The 21,990-nt window shown below is 42.1% G+C and overlaps 1 protein-coding gene across 1 annotated transcript in view; it reads left to right on the top strand.

The window, feature by feature from the left end:
- The window catches only part of rtca (RNA 3'-terminal phosphate cyclase), a 29,720-nt gene extending 9,107 nt beyond the window's left edge, over nucleotides 1–20,613 (top strand). Inside the window, exons 4-11 of the mRNA XM_028812431.2 lie at nucleotides 1,453–1,576; nucleotides 1,884–1,942; nucleotides 7,391–7,532; nucleotides 9,780–9,904; nucleotides 12,603–12,661; nucleotides 15,339–15,433; nucleotides 15,523–15,627; nucleotides 20,117–20,613. Coding sequence (XP_028668264.1) covers nucleotides 1,453–1,576; nucleotides 1,884–1,942; nucleotides 7,391–7,532; nucleotides 9,780–9,904; nucleotides 12,603–12,661; nucleotides 15,339–15,433; nucleotides 15,523–15,627; nucleotides 20,117–20,215 — 808 coding nt within the window. The 3' untranslated portion in view covers nucleotides 20,216–20,613. The remainder of the gene's footprint in view (nucleotides 1–1,452; nucleotides 1,577–1,883; nucleotides 1,943–7,390; nucleotides 7,533–9,779; nucleotides 9,905–12,602; nucleotides 12,662–15,338; nucleotides 15,434–15,522; nucleotides 15,628–20,116) is intronic.
- Nucleotides 20,614–21,990: the final 1,377 nt, after the last annotated feature.

Genomic DNA, 21,990 nt, shown 5'->3' with positions numbered 1-21,990 from the left:
ATGCGCAAAACATCGTCTGCTGAGTATTTTCTGCACTCGCTTCACTCCCTTGTGAGATGTCGATGCCATCTTGCCTTTGTTTACATCTGTTTACATTTTGTAACTCGCACACACCCAAGGATTAGATGCCGAGTCAATGAGTCTAACATTCCTCCAAGCAGAGAGGGAACGCCTGTGACGTGACAATGAGTTTTGTTGCCATTAACGGCTGATTGTCGTCCTCTACCCCTGGATGTCGATTTTTGTCGACATGCGCCCTCAACCCCTCCTGTCGACAAAAGTCGACATCCACCATAAGAGTTAATAGACTTCACATACTAGTCCAGGTGTTTAACTCTTTCAGGGCTGATGTCGACTTTTTTCGAATTTCAAGGGTAAAAGACGGTAATCGGTTGTAAACTGCGACAAAACTCGCCCTTACGTTTTAGTTCGACTCTCATTGCTAGAAGAAAAGTTAAGTAGCTTTGCTGGTTTAACCTGGATTTCCTGTGCGTGCAAGAGTAGCGAAGAGCTCCATGGACGTTTTACATAATGTTGCTGAACTGGACTGTGACTTGTCGGACTTGGAATTTGATGCAAGTGATCTGGAGATGAAAAACGAAAGTGAGGTACCAGCATTGGCTGATCAGTCCCCAGCTGATCGTGGTGCTGAACACGATCGTGTAGCTGATACTCCTACAGCAGCGTTCGCTTGGGATGACCACCACTTATAATGACAAGAGGAACAAACCATATTGGGTGACAGTGCGACTGCCACCACTGCCCACTTGCTGTGTGAAGACAGCCAGGTAGCCGGACCATCGAGGCTCCCCAGCGCAGCCACTGCTGCCAGAAATGCTGAACTTGCATCAACAGCAGCACAGTTTTATGTTGATTTATTTATGAAACTATTGCTTTGTGTGCTTTTCAGAAAACTTGAGTTTTTTGGAAAAAATATTCAGCCCTCAAAGAGTTAAAGATGGGATCAAATGGGACTCATGGTGTCAATCCTTTATTAAATCAGTTAGAAATACGTTTTTTTCTAATTGACTATCATTAAAGTAAACAGCAAATGTTGTGTCTCCACAAAATGTTATTCCCCCATATTTTAATTACAAAACCAGATTATTTTGAGATCAAGTTGATGGCTCCTCCTAAGTTGTATTTTATATTTAAGCAGCTGTCTTTCCTCAACATCCACTCTTCACGAATGATGACAATGAAGGTTACTCCCTGTGCCTTTGGGTCAATCTGTCCGAGAGTACAACATGGTTTCAGATTATTTTGTTTGGGGGGGGGGGGTATTCAAGGCATTCTGAGTGCTTTGCTTTTTGTCTGCTTTTCATAATTCTGGTTGCACATAGCCAAGATCAATCTGGCCTTGAGCTGGAAAGCTGTCAAGGTGTTTTTGTGTTAACAGTTTGAGGTTCTTCATTTTCAAATCTAAAACTTCATTTTATTCTTGTTCTTCAGGAGTGTCAGCTTGCTGCTTCAGGTGGCTCTGCCTTGTGCGCTGTTTGCGGATTCACCATCAGTGCTGTGTCTCAAGGGGGGCACCAATGCTGAAATGGCCCCTCAGATTGACTACACTTTGTCGGTGGGTACAAACCTGTAACTGTCTTACTAGGCATCAATTTCACTGAAACCTTTAATGGAAATTTGTTTTACCTATTAAGCTTTCTCTAAGTTTGTAGCCTCTTGTGACCATCATTAGGAAATTCACAGATTTCCTTTTTTAACCGCTCATATTAAAGGATTTTATTAAGTTTAAATTAAACTGACAGTAGAAGGCTTTGCTTGGGTCTGTCAGATGAAAATAATTTTAAGGTTTGTTTTAGTAGCAACTTCGTCTGCTCCTGTTATTCAGTATTTATGACCAATTCTATGATTTTTTTTTTTTTCAGGTGTTTAAGCCAATTGCAGAAAAATTTGGTGTGAAATTTGACTGTAGTTTAAAGATGAGGTAAGGACTAAGTTATGTTGGTGCTTTATAATACTTGATTAGCAGACACCAGACAATACAACTAAACCACCTTCACATTCACATATAAGCACAAAGCAAGTTGCTAAATGGAGTGCTAATGCTCCCAAGTGGCAGACGTTTAGTTTCCGGTTCAGCACTTTCTCCGTTTTGAGGTTCCTGCTGTCCAGTCATTAAATTATGTAAAATCAAAAATGACTTTTTGCAGTTGTAGTCTTCAAGAGTGTACAGTAATCCCTCCTCCAGCGTGGGGGTTGCGTTCCAGAGCCATCCGTGAAGTAGAAACCATATGTTTATATGGTTATTTTTATATTGTCATGCTTGGGTCACAGATTTGTGCAGAAACACAGGAGGTTGTAGAGAGACAGGAACGTTATTCAAACACTGCAAACAAACATTTGTCTCTTTTTCAAAAGTTTAAACTGTGCTCCATGACAAAACAGAGATGACAGTTCTGTCTCACAATTAAAAGAATGCAAACATATCTTCCTCTTCAAAGGAGTGCGTGTCAGGAGCAGAGTCTGTCAGAAAGACAGAGGAAAGCAAACAAATCAATAGGGCTGTTTGCTTTTAAGTATGCGAAGCACCGCGGCATAAAGCTGTTGAAGGCGGCAGCTCACACCCCCTCAGTCAGGAGCAGAGAGAGAGAGACAGATAAAAAAGTCAATACGTGCCCTTCGAGCTTTTAAGTATGCGAAGCACCGTGCAGCATGTCGTTTCAGGAAGCAGCTGCACAAAAGATAGCAACGTGAAGATAATCTTTCAGCATTTTTAAACAATCGTCCTTATCGTCTCGGTGTGCGAACAGCCCCCCTGCTCAGTCCCCCTACGTCAGGATCAGAGAAAGTCAGCGCAAGAGAGACAGAGTAAAGTAAGCCGGGTAGCTTCTCAGCCATCTGCCAATAGCGTCCCTTGTATGAAATCAATTGGGCAAACCAACTGAGGAAGCATGTACCAGAAATTAAAAGACCCATTGTCCGCAGAAATCCGTGAACCACCAAAAAATCTGCGATATATATTTAAATATGCTTACATATAAAATCCGCGATGGAGTGAAGCCGCGAAAGGCGAAGCGCGATATAGCGAGGGATTACTGTATTGATGGTTCCAGCTGAGGTTCTGAGGAAAGCTGTTTGCTGCCTGTGGTGGTCCTTTGCCAGGGTTTGCTGTGCATTCATTACAGTTTACATGGCCTGGGCTAATGTCAGCAGAAGAGTTAATAGTCATTAGGAATTGCACTGCTTGAATAGACCTGAACACGCATCGTTTAGGAGGGTCATTTTGAATTTGTGGTGGAGAGTCAGCAGGGTATAATGATTTCAGGGTGTTCGCAAAAGTGTGGCAGCAAACTCTGTCAAAATGCAAATGCAAGAATGATTCAGGTTTGGATTTCCCTGCACGTTTTCATTTACTTATAAAGCAATTTGTTGTTTACATTTGGCTGATGACCGCCATACCACATGTGCTTCAGGACAGGCCACCCACCTGAAGCTAAGCCAGTTCAGTCCTGGCTGGGTAATTGCATGAGATTCCATCTAGGAACGCTTGGGTTGCTGCTGGAGGAGGTGTTGGTGAGGCCAGCAAGGGGCGCTTACTCTGTGGTTTGTGTGTGGATCCCAGTGCAGTGACACAGACACTGCTATAAAAAATGGCGCTGTCATTCAAGATCCATGGGCATCTGTTAGACAGATAGATAGATAGATAGATACTTTATTAATCCCAAGGGGAAATTCACAATGAAGTTGCACCATCTTGTATTGACATAGAGTGCGAGTCCTCCTCCTTTGTGCTTCCCGCAGGTACTTGCGTCTCTGTCCGCTCTAACTGTGCTAAACCCGGGTAGCTCCACGTTAGCATCAGGGATGTTAGTTGTTAGCCACGTTTCAGTAAAACACAACAAACTGCATTCTCTGTAGGTCCTGACATTTTTCACCAGCGCAGCCAGTTCGTCAATCTTATTTGGTAGCGAATTCACATTTCCCAGGATCACAGAAGACACCGAAGGTTTGTATCGCCACTTTCTCTCTAGACGCTTGGCTTTTATCTTAGCGCCAGCTCTGCTGCCATGATACGACCTTCTTACCTCGTCAGGTAAATAGGGGACCACACCGGCTCAGGCATTTGTTCTCAGTGCTTGAAGTTGACTACTTGAATAGACAAGTCTCGGCGTGTAAAAATCCATTTCCAAGTAGTTAAAAAGTGTAAAAAGTGTCCAGGGAACTAGTCCACATAAAAGAAAGTGGTAGGAGTTGACAGTGAAATAGAGAAAAATGCAGAAAAAAGGTAAAAAGATAGTCATACACGGAGCTGCTGGAAAGGCTGCCACTCGTGGCGGTGCCTGAGTCAGATCTGTTGAAAAAGAGTAAGTTTTATCTCAATGTCCTGGCTAGATTGGCCAACACAGCCCCATCCATTCTGGCCCCCTAATCATCCCCTTTCTCTAATTGGCTATCTCTCACCCCTTCAACGCCTAATAGCTCATACATGGTGAGTGTACTAGTGCAAAAGTGGCTACTGGCGCATCATCCATTAGTGGTGGCTGAAGTGGCTCCACACTCACTGAAGTGCACGGAGAAGTGAGAAAAGTGCTATATAAATGTAAAGAATATTCTTCTTCTAAAGGATGAATAGTATAATTATAGCTTTGCAATAAATAATAGTGTTATTCTGGTGAATATGATTTGATGTCTGATGTATACTTACACCGATGGAACTTTATTTGTCCCCAGGGAAATGTAGCTTTTCACAGAAGCTCATTAAATAAATATTTTGGATAGATATAGTAAATCCTTACGTATACCCACACACTAATATTCTGAACACACACAAACGTCTGACTTGGCAGGCCCAGTCCCAGTGAGGCATTATCCAGGCATATTGCCGTTGGTATAAGGGAGGTACAGTCACATTTCTTGACCACATCACTTGCTTTGAATTTAACTTGGTGAAGCTCATAGAAATAAAACCACAATACAAGCACACAACAATGGAGAACTGTCATCTTCATTCATCAACAAAAACAAATATATATATATATATATATATACTTTTCATATTATATATATATATATATAACATGCAGCAAAACCACAACAATATAAAAAAGTGTATTTAAAAAAAGTGTGTATGCAGTACATTAACAAATGTATAGACTTATTATAAATTAGGCTCTTTAAATGATCTTTTAATAAAGAAATGGAAGGGAATTAAATATGTTGAAATAATTGTGGTTTCCAATACAAAAGGGAAGAACAAAATTGCAGTCTATGCAGATTCGGCCTACATTTGTACAAATGGCTGTCCAGTCTCTCCTTGAGCTTTCCATAATATACCATGCCCCCCCCTCCAAACACACACACACACACGAGCGCTTTTTGGCAGAATACGATTCCTGCATTAATAAGTAAGAACACCTTCAGCATCCCTATAAAGAACGTACTGTGCTATCGTGGTGGGGTTTTAGCTTTAGTTAAATGCTGAGACTGATGGTAAAGCTCATATATTGTCATAATAACATTCTTAATTTCTCATTATTCTCCTTGGTGTTAACCCCAAGTACATCTTGGGCTTGGAATTCTATATAAAAGCGGTTAAGCCCAAGTGTCGGGTTATGTTGTTCAGGTGTACAATACAAAGCCCAAATAATGCTTGGGACAGTGTTTTCTTGCCATCTAGTGGATCATTCTTGGGGGGAAAAAAATAAGGAATATTTCTTTCTGCCATTTTATTCTAATTTATCAATATTCATGAATGGGGTTTGGCCATCAACCAAAGCACACAATGGCGTGTAAATGAGAAGCTGTAAAGCCAGTTTTAGAACAAACTGAAGCGGCATCATTAGTTGAATCAAGCCCTAGTGATGAAAATGTGAATTGATTATCATGAAATGTTGCCATCGATAGTGAAACTGATCCATTTGGCACTGTATGACCAAACCACTGTGATATGTCCGGTAAGTTTGGTCCCCCGAGTGTTCAACATGGTGCATATAGGTGTGTATCAAAAAGGCAGTGATCGCAAACAAGTAGGACAAGAAAGACGTTCACAATAGGAAATCCATTCCTGGATGGGTTTATCCATTCCCGAGAATGACACAGTGCACGGGTATCTCACATGTGAACGGTTTTAGAGCGAGCGACACTTATTTTTAATAAAACTACTGCAATATGTTGACACCAATAAAAGACTAATCTTAACTACAAGCAGTTCGTGCTGTCATGTAAGTACATGTATCTAATTAGTAATAAGAGTGTAGAAAGCACAACGTGTCGAGAGTGCACCTTCGTGCAGAGTACGCCAGCCGTTGAGAAAGCACAGTCATCAGATACTGATACACTTGTTCTAAACAACGCCCACGCTTGCCATTGCTCTGAAACACCGCCTTTTCAGCTTTTACTGCTGCATCCAGTTTCTTGTCATCATTCTGTGATGGCAAGTTTCTTGGCACAGATAATGCGGATGTAACAGACTGACGCATTGCAGTTTCAAGTTGCTGTTCAAAGCTGTTGTCTGATGAAGTGCAAGCTGCAGCAATGGTGCCTCCTTAATCATTTTCAACTATAACTCTGTTATTTCTTGATTGATTTTTACACTTTTACATGCTATATATGCGAGCTTGGCCGTTCCCGTTCAGCCGGTAATTCCAGCAGTGTCATTCCCGGGAATGGGAAACGCCCGGGAATGAATTCCCTAGTTCACAATACAGCAACTGTCAATATCTGTGTCGGAGGAAAATGTGGAAGGCCTTGTGCTTATGGCAGTCCACAATAATGCAGTTGGTGATGCTGATCACGCAGATCAGATGCTGACATTCTGCCCTCTCATGCATAAACAGTAGAAAAAATATAAGCAAAGGATGCAAGAAACGCTCATCAACTGTCCCATTTGCAACTTCAAGGTTGTACTTGGGTGACGGTTTCAAAACGTAAATCTGCATCAGTGCAGTAGTGGACACCTGGCAGTCCTTTCTTACTGTATTCATGTTGATATTTCGGTATTTACCAATTTCTGTTACACAAAATTCTTGTTTTTTCCAACAATTTTGGTTTGTTTTTCCATATTCTAAAACCAGTCCCATGAACAGTGTTTTTTCTATTCATCCATCAAAGTATGTTGTCTTAGGATCCACAAGAATCGTTGCTATCCCAAAAACTTTTTAACTTCTTTTCTCAGCTCTTTTTAAGTGCATGTCCCATCCTCGTCAAAACAAATATTCCCTTTATTCAAGGGTCTGCTACATAGAAAGTTAGTTGTATTATTATTATTTTGGCAAAACAGCATTTCCAGAATAGCATTGGAAACTGCTTTCCAGATTCTACGATTACAGAAGCCCTTACAGAGGATATGTTCTTGTAGCCTCCTGACTGTTGACACCAGTGTTTTAAATTTATGAAAAAGCAGTGTGAATTCACCTCTTCCTTCTCTTTACAGGGGCTACTATCCCCGCGGTGGGGGAGAAATTATAGTGAGGACAAACCCAATGAAGCAACTCACTCCAATCAACCTGACCGAGCGAGGCAACATTGTTAAAATCTATGGGAGGGCTTTCGTTGCTGGTGTGCTCCCCGACAAGGTGGGAAGTGTGAACCGAGTCGGACAATCATGCCAATAAAGAAATGTTTGATAGGGTACAACTAAATTAGTTTGTTACAAATTAGGTATGGTTGGATTTAAACCGGTTTGCTTTTCAGCACAGTGGTGCTTGAAGTAACAGTTTTAAACTTCATACAATTATCACTGCTCTTGCCCAGAATTTACTGTATTTGTCGCACCATAAGACGCACTTTTTTTTCCCCAAAAGAAGGTTGGAAATGTCTGTGCGTCTTATGGAGCGAATATTGCGTCACAGACCATGATGTGTAGTACCCGACAAAAGTCGACATCCAGGGGTAGAGGGTGACAAAACTCACTGCTACGTTATAGGCATTCCCTCTGTGCTTGGAGGAATGTTAGACTCATTGACTCGGCATCTAATCCTTGCGTGTGCGTGAGTTGCGAAATGTAAGCAAAGGCAAGATGGCATCGACATCTCACAAGGGAGCGAAGCGAGTGCAGAAAACCAAATACTCAGAGCAGACGATGTTTTGCGCATTATCACCGAGTCGGACTCTGATTTTTCCAAATCTGATTTTGTTGAGAGTGAACAGGAACTGGCATCAGCTGATCGGGACACCAGCCGATGCCGCCCCAGCTGAGCATATTCGTGCAGCTGATGCATCTATGGCAAGGTTCGTGTGGGAGTAATACCTGACATTGATCCTTGGGAGCCAAACTGGCTACCGGACTTCACAAGACAGTATGGCTTGCTGTTGGACTTGACAGATTACCAGCCGCTGGACTACTTCAGGCTGTTCTTTCCTGAAGCTGCCTTTCAGCTACTGTCAGACGAGACAAACGGGTATGCAGAGCAATTTTTTGAATCGAGGGCTGTGCTTGCACCACATTCTCGTTTTTCAAACTGGAAACCCACAACAAAACACGAGATGAAGGGCTTTGTGACATTACAAATATAGATGGGACTAGACTGGCGATATAACTTCAGGGAGCATTGGTCCAAACGTGCTTTGTCCCCTGGTGGCTTTGGACAGGTTATGCCGCGTGATGATAGGTATGTGCTCCAGCAAAGTGATTGTGAGCAATTGAGTTTCATAAATTCTGACACTAGCGATGAGGAGTTCTTGGGGTTTCCATAAAACTAGAAGAGTGCTTGAACCTTAAAGTCTCTCCTTATTTGTTAATGACAGTGATGATGTAAATTCAACAGCGGTATTAAGAAACATGGTTGAAATATTATTCTGCTATATTTTATTAAACATATTAGTACACCATTTGGTTCAGAATATTTTTTTTCTTGTTTTCCTCCTCTCAACCTAGGTGTGTCTAATGGTCAGGTGCGTCATATGGTGCAAAAAATACGGTAATAAGAATCCGCCCAATGCTGTTGGGTCAGACCTCCAGCTCTTCGTGACCCTGAATTGGATTAAATGGATTACAGAATGTTAGATGATTACACCTCGCCTGAAGAAGGGGCCGGAGTTGCCTCGAAAGCTTGCATATTGTAATCTTTTTAGTTAGCCAATGAAAGGGGTCATAATGGCTAACACGGTACAACACCCCTAGTACTACAGAATGTTAGGCTAAAGAGAAGTTTTGCTTATTGTATTGGGTCCAAATTCAGAGTCTCTAATTTTTGGCCAGTTGTGTAATGCTTTAAAGAATAAAAACGTTTTGGTGAAAGTGAAGAGAAAACCCAGATGCTGAAAAGTTACAAAGAAATTGGAGCAGCTCAGTATCTGGAGAGGTATGGTAGCCCAGCCATGTGTGTTGTGGGTGGTTGACTGTTAAGATCAACTGTTTCTCTTGCTTATCTCAGATGATTTTGTAAGCTAAAGGGTAACTAAGTGAAAAGTGTCACACGTGTCTGGATAAAGTGTTGGTTTAAATATATAGTTTATTTCCCTAACAGCTTAAGTGTTAAGTAGAAAAACCATTTCAGATTGCTCTCTGGTCTTGGAGAAAGTTAATTTGATAACTCTGGGTTAGGGGAGAAATAAAATGTTTACAGTCCTCAAATGTGTTTAATTTACTTTTGATTTTTTCCATGTCTCTTGGAGTTTCTTGGTCCTTGGTTCTTTTTTTCTGTTTTAGCTTTTGTGGTTTAAAGGGCGTAAAGTTTTAGGAATGGGTGGGCTGTCTTGCTGAATGACTACTGGGGAGCAGGCTTGGCTGCCAGGGAATCTTTTGGAGGAGCTGCAAAGAAGCTGGAAGCCAAGCCTGCTCTTTACGTAATGATGTTCTTTATTTATTTATTTTTTTTTAGCTTGCCAAAGACATGTCAACAGCAGCTGTTCGATATATCAGAAGGGAGATCAAAGACCTCTATATTAATATCCAGGCGGTGCGAGAAAATAAAGATGAGGCCTGTGGAAACGGCAATGGCATCATGTGAGTGCAGAAACTGGGAGCCTGACCGGTTCACAGCCACAGTTGGTGTAGTTTTTTGATAGATAAGATGGCCAGAATGCTTTCTTTGATTTTATTCTCAATATTCTACACATAAGTGAGAATTTAAACTTCTGCTTGTGAAAACACAATATTCATAAAAATGCTTGCCATGTTATGCATGTGACAAGTTAGTACAGTCATATGAAAAAGTTGGTGGAAGGCGTTGTGCTTTATTAGCTATCATCTTTGTGGCATCCTGGAGATGAGGTAAGGTCTGTGACAAGTTAGTGCCTAATGTTCTCATGGGATAGATCCTGGCTTTATTTAATATACAGTCTTATAAAAAAGTTTGTGAACCCCTCTTAATTCTTTGGATTTTTGTTTCTCATTGGCTGAACCTCTTTTTAATATATGACATGCCTTATGGAAACAGTAGTATTTCAGCAGTGACAATAAGTTTATTGGATTAACAGAAAATATACAATATGCATCATAGCAAAATTAGACAGGTGCATAAATGTGGGCACCACAACAGAGATATGACATCAATACTTAGTTGAGCCTCCTTTTGGCCTCTAGACGCTGTCCTTCTGTAGCCTTTGACGAGTGTCTGGATTCTGGATGGAGGTATTTTTGATCATTTCTTCCATACAAAATCTCTCCAGTTCAGTTCAATTTGATGGACAGCCTGCTTCAAATCATCCCTTGATTTTCTTTGATATTCAAGTCAGGGGACTGTGACGGCCATTCCAGAACATTGTACTTCTCCTTCTGCATGAATGCCTTTGTAGATTTCCAACTGTGTTTTGGGTCATTGTCTTGTTGGAATATCCAACCCCTGCGTAACTTCAGGATAATGTTCAAGCATCAGTCACAAAGTTGAAGAATTTGTTGATATTGGGTTGAATTTATCTGACCCTCGACTTTAACAAGGGCCCCAGTCCCTGAACTAGCCACACAGCCCCACAGCATGATGGAACCTCCACCAAATGTGACAGTAGGTAGCGGGTGTTTTTCTTGGAATGCAGTGTTGTTCTTCCGCCATGCAAAGCACTTTTTGTTCTGACCAAATAACTCAATATTTGTCTCCTCAGTCCAAAGCACTTTGTTCCCAAATGAATCTGGCTTGTCTAAATGAGCATTGGCATACAACAAGCGACTCTGTTTGTGGCGTGAGTGCAGAAAGGGCTTCTTTCTCATCATCCCGCCATACAGATGTTCTTTGTGCAAATTGCGCTGAATTGTAGAACGATGTACAGATACACCATCAGCAGCAAGATGTTCTTGTAGGTCTTTGGAGGTGATCTGTGGGTTGTCTGTAGCCATTCTCATATGCCACTCTTGTATTTTTCTTGGCCTGCCAGGCCTGCTGGGTTTAACAGTAACTGTGCCTGTGGCCTTCCATTTCCTGATTCCATTCCTTACAGTTGAAACTGACAGTTTAAACCCCTGAGATGACTTTTTGTAGCCTTCCCCTAAACCAGGAGACTCAACAATCTTTGTTTTCAGATCTTTTGTGAGTTGCTTTGAGGATCCCATGCTGTCACTCTTCAGAGGAGAGTCAAAGGGAAGGAAGCACAACTTGTAATTGACCACCTTAAATATCTTTATATCTCCTGAGTGGACACACCTGTCTATGAAGTTCCAGGCTTAACAAGCTCATCAACCAAGTAATCAGCATTGAGCAGTGACAGGGATTCAAATCAGCACAATGACAAGGGGACCCACATTTGTGCACAGCCAGTTTTTCACATTTGATTTAATTTCATACAACTAAATACTGCTTAGTTAAAAATCTTAATGTTCGGAAAACACCGCAGTACTCCTAGGAAATGAAAGACATACCACTGTTATCTTTATTGTTGAAAGGACAGTCAATTATTATGCAGACTGAGAGGTGTTCCCCAACTTTTTCATATGACTGTAAATGCAGAAAATGCTAATATCCAGCAGCCATACCACCTACACTTCAAAAGAGGTCATCCACTTGAAACTAAGTATGTTCAAGCCCGGATAGGAGACCAGCCAGGAATAGCTTGGTGTTGAGGTGAGGCCAGTAGTGGACGTTTACACTCTGGTCAGAATGTGGACCCCAATACCCCAGGGCAGGTACTCAGCCTCTGTGCTGTAAAAATGGCACCGTCCTTCAGATGAGACATAATACCGAGATCCTGACTCTCTAGGGTTATAAAAGATCCCTGGGCGTCGTTTGTAAAGAGTAGCATGTATCCTAATGTGCAGGCTAAATTGCCCACCATGGCCTGGTCATTCTGGCCCCCTAATCATCCCCTGTCTCTGATTGGCTATCTCTCTCACACTCGCCACACATTAGCTGTTATGTGGTGTATTGGCGCAAAAAGGGCTGCCGTCACATCATCCAGGTGGATGCTGCTGCATATTAGTGGTGTATGAAGTGGCTCACCTCTCACTGCAGTGCTTTGAGTAGTGAGAAAGCACTATATAAATGTAAAGAATCTGTTCCATAATTGATACAGGATATTAATGCTTTGAATTTGTGGATTGTTTCTCAGTTTGCATGATTCTTTCTAGTGTCCCAGTGGTTTCAAATATACAAATTTTATTTTCTAAAAATGTATTTTCTTAACCTAATTTTATTCTCATTTAGTCTAATTTCGAAAAATCCACAATACCTTTTTGTGCTTGAATTGATTTATGTATTTCTCCTTTGAAATTTTAGAATACTTGCAGAATCCTCCACAGGATGTATATTTGCTGGTTCTGCTTTGGGTAAAAAAGGTATGAATTATTTTTTTTACTTTCAAATTTGATGAATTTCTCCATCTGTATAATGTGCAGTATAATCTGCTATATTTTGAACCGGAGATCTACATTAAAATTTGTTATCTTTGATCAAATGTCCACGTCTGTGTTGTGGTTTGGGGTCTTTAGATGTGAACTTGCTGGTAATTCGCAGTACCCCATAGAATCACTACAACCTGTTAGGAACCATCTGGAAAAATGTCACCTAAAGAGACTTTTGAAGAGAAGAGACCATCCAGTTCAAAATATTGAACAGCTTCTATTCAAACAATGTATTTAATGAGAATGTGTGAACGTGATTCTTTTCATTATTTATTTAGCAGACTCCATTATCCACGGTGACTTACAAAGCAAATTATAATGCATACAAGAATGATTAGACGGTGCCGGTATCAAGAGGGAGTCCATCCATCCATCCATCCATCTTCCAACCCGCTGAATCCGAACACAGGGTCACGGGGGTCTGCTGGAGCCAATCCCAGCCAACACAGGGCACAAGGCAGGAACCATCCTGGGCAGGGTGCCAACCCACCGCAGGACACACACACAAACACACCCACACACCAAGCACACACTAGGGCCAATTTAGAATCGCCAATCCACCTAACCAGCATGTCTTTGGACTGAGGGAGGAAACCGGAGCACCCGGAGGAAACCCACGCAGACACGGGGAGAACATGCAAACTCCATGCAGGGAGGACCCGGGAAGCGAACCCAGGTCCAAGAGGGAGTCTTCCTCCTTATACTACTACTATGTAATTATACCTGCGACTAGACTAAGACAAACTGCAGCACAACAGCAGCTGGCCTATTTAACAAAAAGAAGAGTTTTCAAAAACTGGCTAAACAGGGAGCAGTTGGAATAGCCAACGGGAGACCATTGCACAGCTTTGGAGCAAGAACAGAGGTGCATTGTCCACTCTTGGTAGGACAGAGAGGACAGTCAGGGGGCAGTCAGATTATACCTCTTAGTTCTGTATTCAACTTTTCTATATGTGTGTGTGAAAAGTGATCTTCTCGTTGGGCCCCTTTAGCCTCCGGAGCAGACTGAATTCTTTGAGGCCAGGATTCAACAAGGTGCTGGGAATTTGTCTTACGCATTTTGCCCTGTGCTGATTGGACAGTCTCAGTTTTTTGGCCATGCATTTATGCGACAAATCTCATGCTTCACATCATCCCCAAAGTGCTGTGTTGGATTAAGATCTTTTTAGGTGGTGTCCGTCAGAGGTCTGCCAAATCGATTCTGGAGGGCCGCAGTGGCTGCAGGTTTTTGTTCCAACCCTCTTTCTTAATGAAGTCCATTATTGCTGTCGAAGCACTTTCTGCTCAAGCTACATTTTTATGCTGCACTTTTCAGATTTCCTACTCTAAATTGCTTATTTTAGTCTTAAACAGCTGCATTCAGTCCTTTAACTGCTCGCTATTAGTAATAACATGCAAGTTGGAACATTTGAATAATCTGGACGAGAACAGGCCATTCAGCTCATCAAAGCTCACCAGTCCTATCCACTTAATAACATCGTCGGTTTTTGAATGTTCCTGCAGTCCTACTGTCTACCGTACTACTTGGTCACTTATTCCGTGTGTCTATAGTTGCCTGTGTAAAGAAAAATTTCCTAATGTTTGACAAATGACAAAGGAGCAAACCGCAGTTCTCCATCCAGCTTGTTTCCATTGACCCCTGTGTGTATTCATCGTGAACTGTTTGGTTTAACAAAACGCTTGGAAGGAAACTGAAAAGAATTGAGAATTACTCATCCGCTTCAGGCTAAAAATCAATATGGGTGATATCCTTGGAAAGGGGAAAAACATTTACGATCTAAGAAAGACCTGACGTGGCAGAATGAAAACTTTAACATGAAGCAAAATTAAATAAGAAGTGGTATTGGCAATATCTGTTTCCACTTAAGCAAAAATGGGTTGGAATAAAAACCTGCAGTCACTACGGCCATCCTGTTCAGATTGCATGACTAGAAATCGCAGGGTATGTCAAGTTGGATGACTCCCCGATGAGTTTTCGGCACAGTTTCACATTTCAAAACTATTTCAAGCTCACCCCTTTTTCTAAAAGCAAATAATATGCTGCCTGACAGAGCCAGTGCCTGTGTAAAGGCTTTATGAGCATGGTGAGTTCAACCACAATTTCATCCCTTTTGCTTTCTGTTGTGAAAGGAAAAACCTGTGACATCCGACTGACAAATCTCTCTTCTGTTTAGAAGATTCAAAACATCCATGTTCCTTATTATATGCCGTGTACTCCTGGTGAGCGCTCATTGGTTGTCGGCTCTCGCAGTGAGCGCTCATTGGTTGTCGGCTCTCGCAGTGAGCGCTCGTTGGTTGTCGGCTCTCACAAGCACACAGAGCCTGTCCCAGTGACATAAGAGTAGCAGACTGGTGGCACTGACTTACTGGGGATGTCTGACTACATGACTGATATTCACGGTCACGCATTGCTATCGCCTCCAGCTCTCTTAAGATGATGTAAGTTAAGTCTGTGACTGAAAAGTGCTGCAAAAGTCATGTAACGTGACAGACTCTTGGAGAAGTTGTGCCTGTGGGCTTTGTAATTGTTACCTGACCATAAATTGTAAAGAGACAATTCTTATTAATTAAAATCTAACCAAGCAAAATTTCTGTCATTTTTATTTTTTAGGTGTCTACGCAGACAAAGTTGGGCTAGAAGCCGCTGAAATGCTTCTGAAAAGTATAAGACATAATGGGTGTGTGGATGAATTTCTTCAGGACCAGGTAATATGGCAGTACAGATGTTTTAGCAATAAATTATGCCAGACTTGAACCAACCACGTCTTTTTTTTCTTCTTTTTCTTTTAAACCAGCTTATCCTTTTTATGGCATTAGCAAATGGCACTTCAAGATTGCGAACTGGTCCTCTAACACTCCATACACAGACAGCGATACACATTGCAGAACAGTTAACCAAGGTAAGCACCACAAAGTGAGCTGTGTATTCACACTTGTCATTTGTGTGTTTAGTATTACGTAGGCAAGGTTGGGCACACCAGCAAAAGGTGGCACATCACTCTGGAGTTCATTTCAAGACCATTTGCCACTCTACTAGTTTAGATGCCTTGATTATTACAGTTTTTCATTGTGTTGTGTCGGTGAAAGGAGCACCTAAACCATACGTTCTTGTAGACTAATTTCACCTTCTTTTGAACCTTCATTTTTTTTTTTTTTTCCACTAACTAACAACCTAACCAACATCCATCCATCCATTTTCCAACCCGCTGAATCCGAACACAGGGTCACGGGGGTCTGCTGGAGCCAATCCCAGCCAACACAGGGCACAAGGCAGGGAACCAATCCCGGGCAGGGTGCCAACCCACCGCAGGACACACACAAACACACGCACACACTAGGGCCAATTTAGAATCACCAATCCACCTAACCAGCATGCCTTGCAACATTTGATGGATTTGCTGTGACGTTTTTCCAGTTTGGTGCTTTTAAAGAAAACAGTATACATTCTTTAAAATGTTAACTATTCAGCACCCAGTGCACTGTTGGTTTAATACCAGCTATGCTACCCATCTAAGATGGGTTGAAATCTGAGTAATCAACGTAGGCCGTACTGTTAAACTTTACAGAGCACCATCTATCGGCTTGTATTTTGTAATGTATGTAGTAATGAAATGCATTGCAGTTTTTAACTCCAACAAATGGTGCATCGCACACATTTGAAGTAATAAAATGCATTACTACAAATGTTTGTGATGCACCATCTGTTGGAATGACAAATACAATGCACATGTCTCTGTTATATGCCATTTGGTATGGAATCCGTAAAAGTAGTGACACACAGATACACAGACATTCATCCTTTTATTAAGGTAGGTATGAGAAAGTCAATAATTCTCCACACTTTAGTGATACTTTTGTTTGGGTTTGCTGTACAGCTTTCACCATGAAAACATTGGGGTGTCTGTGGTCTCAGTGGTAAGGTTTTCACCTTCATCCGTCAGTTCCTCTTGTTGTTTTCTAGGAGTAATTAAAGCCAATGTCACATTAGACGACTTTTCCAATGATTTTTCAGTCACAGCCTTCATTTATGTAATCTTAGTGAGTCAGTGGGGTGCTTCTGTGAAGCAGTTAGTCTAATGTGACAAACCTCACGACTGAGACCAATTAGTCTGCGACTGGCTAGGATAAAATCAAACGGGTTTAATATTCTTATTGGTCGGAGGGGTAGGCAGTCAGCTTGGGAGAACTGACAATCAAATGAACCAATGAGTACTCATCTGGAAGTACAGGGCTTAGAATGTAGCGATGAGGTAAGGAACACGGGTGTTTTGAACCTCAGAACCAGAAGAGAAGCTCATCTGTCTGACGTCTTGGGTTTTCCATACCATAACTAAATGGGAAAAGGAATTCAAGAGCAGAGATTTCTTCCTGAACTCGCAGCAACTTTTAATCCTTCTCAAAAGGGCCGTTCCGTCGGGCAACACACTATTGGCTGTCATTAACTCTTTTAGGGCTAATTTTTTTTTTGTTTCTTTTCTCCCAGTGCTGAATATTTTTCCAAAAACTAACATTTTTTAAAAAAGAACACAAAGCAATTGTTTAACATATCAAATCAACAAAAAATATTTACTTTTGACAAATGTTACTGTCTTGCATGTTGTATGAGCCTGAATTCTCTATGTGTTGTTTTGATGCCTATTTTTCAATTGTCTGTTGCTGCATTTTCTAACATATATTGTTAGTGTGTACTGTAGAGAGACAAGTCACCCATTTGCCATCGTGCCATGCCACTGCCACCAAGTTTTCTGCCTGCATGAAAACCGTATTGTCACCTCTTTTCATCTTCTGAAACTTTATGAACTTTATGTATGGCATTATAGCCTGGCTCACCCCATGGGATTTGCTTCTGTTTATTACAGAAGTGAATAAAACTTTGCAGCAGCACGTACCTAAGCCACCAGGGGACAAAACACGTTTGGACCAATGCTCCCTGAAGTTATATCGCCAGTTCTGTCCCATCTCTATTTGTAATGCCACAGCGCACTTCATCTCGTCTTTCGTTGTGGGTTTCCACTTTGAATAACGAGAATGCGATGCAAACGCAGCCCGCGATTCAAAAAAAATCTCTGCCTACCTGTTTGTCTCGTCTGACAGTAGCTGAAAAGCAGCATCAGGAGAGAGCAGCCTGAAGTACAGCAGCTGGTGATCTGTCGTGTCCAAAAGCAAGCCATGCCGTCTTGTAAACTCCGGTAGCCATATCGGCTCTCAACGGATCAATGTATGTGTATTTATCCCACGCGAACCTTGCCGTAGATGCATCGGCTGCGCGAAGGCACTCAACTGGCAGCAGATCCGCTCGCGCGGCATCGGCTGGTGTCTGATCAGCTGATGCCTGCTTCTAACTCTCTTGCTCGATCTCCTGATCACTGCCAATAAAGTCCGATTCTGAAAAATCAAGAGTCCGGTAATGCGCAAAACAACGTCTGCCAAGTGTTTTCTTTTCTGCACTTGCTTCGCTGCCTTTTCACATGTCGGTGCCATCTTGCCTTTGTTTACATTTCGCAACTCACGCACACGCAAGGTTTATTTGCCGAGTCAACGAGTCTAGCATTCCTCCAAGCACAGAGGGAATGCCTGTGACGTGACAGTGAGATTTGTCGCCATTAACAGCTGATTGTCGCCCTTTATCCCTGGATGTCGACTTTTGTCGACATTCGCCTTCAACCCCTCCTGTCGACATCCGCCCTAAAAGAGTTAAAAAAGAACAAGCGCGAGTGCCGATCTTCCAATGGATCTCAATCAGTAAATGTGACATGGGCTGCAATCTGCAGTTGTATAATTTGACATGGTGAGGCGACAAGATCAACGAATACAATCGGCAAATCTGATATGCCCAGCGACCAAAAAGTCACATAATGTGCCTTCAGCTTTAGACTTGCAGTCAACTTACTCAAAACAAAACTGACCAGTGTAATAAAACTGAACAGTGTAATACTGAAGTTAAACACGATAATATACTGTATACCTCTAACTAGACAAAAAACAAACCTGAAAAAACATCAGGAAATAAGCAGTGTCGTCAACGCATCGACCCACAAACCAATACTGGAGCCACAGCTCAGCATTTGTAAGCGCCAGACTTCGCTTTTATTGTCATAAATTCACTCATACAAGAACAGTGGCAACATGAATGAACACAAGACCCCAGTTCCAGAAAGTCAGAGATTAGGTGCGTAAAATAAGCAGACAGGCCACATACCTGTCCAAGTCAATCTGTTAAGAAAAATAACTAAACATCTGATAAGGTCTCAAATGAGAGGTTGGATATCAAACTAAATGAGAACTGGGAACTTTAAGGGTGTAGTGTGTAGACGGGCGCAAAACTGGCTAAAACACAGGAAGGTTGTGGTGTAAGAAACCTTATCGGAATTGGCTGATGTTAAGAGTGATTTTTAATGAATGATCGGAGTGGAAATCTAAGTGGCCAGATAATCTGGAAATGGCCAAATCATTACTGTGGGACTTGGACATCATGCAGACTTGGGCAGATACGTGGCAGATGAAATGTCAGTAAGTGTAAAGTGCTACACATAGGATGTAAAAATGTGGAGGTCTGAAAATTGAAAGTGCACCTTAAGAGAAGGACTCAGTAGTTGTAGTGGACTCGTCACTGTCCACTTCCAAACGAGGTTCAGAAGCCATTAAGAAGGCTAACAGAATGTCAGGTTATATAATGCCTTGATGTGTGGAGCACAAGTCACAGGAGGGCCTGCTTAACCTTTTATAACACACTGGTGAGACCTCATCTGGAGTCCTGGGTGCAGTTTTGGTCTGCAGGCTACAAAAAGGACATAACAGCACTAGAGAAGGTCCAGAGAAGAGCGACTAGGCTGATTAAAGGACTACAGGGAATGAGTTATGAAGGAAGATTAAAAGAGCTGAGCCTATCAAGAGATGAAGAGGAGACCTGACTGAAGTGTTTAAAATGATGAAGGCTATTATTAGTCCAGTGGATTGAGACGGCGACTTAAAAATGAGTTCATCAAGAACACGGGGACACAGTTGGGAACTTAAGTGTAAATTTCACATAAACATTAGAAAGTTTGTGTAAAGGAGAACCCCAGACACATGGAGTAAGTGACCAAGTAGTGTGGAGTGACTTTCAAAACTCGACTTGATGTTGTTTTGGAGGACGTAAGTGGCTAGGATTGCTCCGTAGGGATGAATGGTTTATTCTGGTCAAACATTTTCTAATGGTGCAATGAAACTAAAGCTGCACTCCTGATTTTTTTTCTTTTCAGTCTTCTAGTTTATTGGCTTTGCAGGACACACTGAGCTGGCTGTGCCAGTTTTGTGCCATCAGGCTGGTGGTTCCCAGATTAGAATACCGTAGATGTGCGGCCTTGTGGTTTGCTTGTCTGTAAATCTCTCCTCTCTTTTGTGTTTCAGGCCAAATTTACAATCACAAAGGCAGTAGATGACAATGCCAACAATGACACCCACATCATCGAGTGCCAGGGGATCGGGCTGACCAATGACAGGCTGTAACGGGGGTTTGTTTTGCTGCAACTTTTTTTTTTTTGTTTGTTTAATCTTTCTTGGCCTCTACAGTCAAATAATTGTGTTTTTCTTTTTTCTGGAAAAATGAACTGAAAATGGGAACGAGGTCAAGGAGGGTCATCATAATAGAAGGTTTTAGGTCTAGAACTGTATTTTTGAGAGGTTCAGTGGAAATAGTAATATTAATTTCCTTTCGGCTGTCTGCATAATACACATTTGAAAAGGAAGAAAAAAAAAATGTAAGCAGTTGCCTGGCAGCCTGTGGTGCTCTGGTCTCCTGAAAGAGGCATTGACGTTGGTGCCAGTGGTGGACTGTTGTTTGCACCCCATTAATAATGTAAGTTGCTCAGGGTTTTGCCTTATATCAAATAAAAATTAGACTTTGATTTGTGGTTTTTGGTTTTTATGTTATTGGAGAGTGGGGGCAACGTGAAAAACCTGTACACTGCAGCGTTTCTTTGTTGGTGCCAGTTACTCCATTACCGTTCAGTGCATAATGGGAGTTGTGACAGACACCCGGACACAGAGAGACCCCGAGACGGCCAGAACTCCCAAAACACGCACTTTTGTTTCTGCTCCTGCACACGGCACCAAACAATACACAAATCGGCAGTAAAGCTCCCAGTCCTTTCTCTTCTTCTACTCCACTCCTCACAAGCACCATCCTCTTCTTCCTGATGCTGCTGTCCGGAGTGGTGGCTGCTGGCTCCTTTTATAGCCCACCTGTAAGTGTTCCAGGTGTTTGGTGAAGAACCACCCACATGGGCTCAGGAACCACTGCAGCGCCCTCTGGTGGCACCACCCAGATCCCAACAGGGACGTAGAGAACTCCCATCTCCCATGGAGCCCTGCGGGAATCTGAGGCAACAATTGCCACCCAGGGGTGGGCTGCCATCTAGCGTCCCGGGGGAGGAACTGTTCAGTCCATGCCTGTTCCCCCAGACCATATACAGGAGAGGCGCCCTGGCCGTCTGCCACGCTGTCTTTATGGGTTTTACTGGTGGTACCTGTTTGGGTTCTGGTTCTATCATGAGGTAAATAGTACCACAGATCTGTTGTTGTTCTAACCTTTGTAGATTAATGTAGTGGTCTTAAATTTTTTTCTTCTGGTAATCTGATTTTTGTGTTTTCGTGACCGAGAATCCCTGCTGACTCTTATTCTGATTGAAGATTGTCCCATCTTGGAGAATCTCCACCAATTAAACGTGGAGAAACTTCATTAAATGGAATCCCTAACACCCCACACGACAATTGCTGCCAACCATCATCCCGGTGGGGTAATAATCCCCCTTGAATTGTCTCTGATCCATTAACCGAGTTGGGTTTGTTTTCCCCCTTGGAGCATCGCCAATGGCAATCATAGAGGATCAACGGCAGTTTGCTTAAACTGCACAAAGTGACCCATCATAAGAAACTCCGCGGCCCAAGTGAGACCCCCTTCCTAATATGTACTGTTGGGAATCAGGAAACCAAATCCAGACAGCATGAAACCCATGGATTAGTGTGTAACGATTGTATCCGCTACGCTTCACTAAGTTTATAGTGAGAATTGTACTGATGATTGCAGGTCAGCCCCTTCCCACAGCGCAGAAAGACGACTTAAAATAATAAGAGCGATTTTTACCAAACCACATGGAGAAAAGATGCAACAAACAAAATGTAATGAATACCTTTGCTACAGTCCCCCTCTTCCAATATATACAATAAACAAAAGGTATAAAATTCTGTACCCAATATTCCACACCGTCCATTCGATTGTCTTT

The sequence above is a fragment of the Erpetoichthys calabaricus genome, chromosome 10 (genome assembly GCF_900747795.2).
Source record: "Erpetoichthys calabaricus chromosome 10, fErpCal1.3, whole genome shotgun sequence".
NCBI classification, from domain to species: Eukaryota; Metazoa; Chordata; class Cladistia; order Polypteriformes; family Polypteridae; genus Erpetoichthys; species Erpetoichthys calabaricus.
The sequence above is the reverse complement of the archived record's forward strand: the minus strand, read 5'-3'. Positions and strand labels throughout refer to the sequence as shown.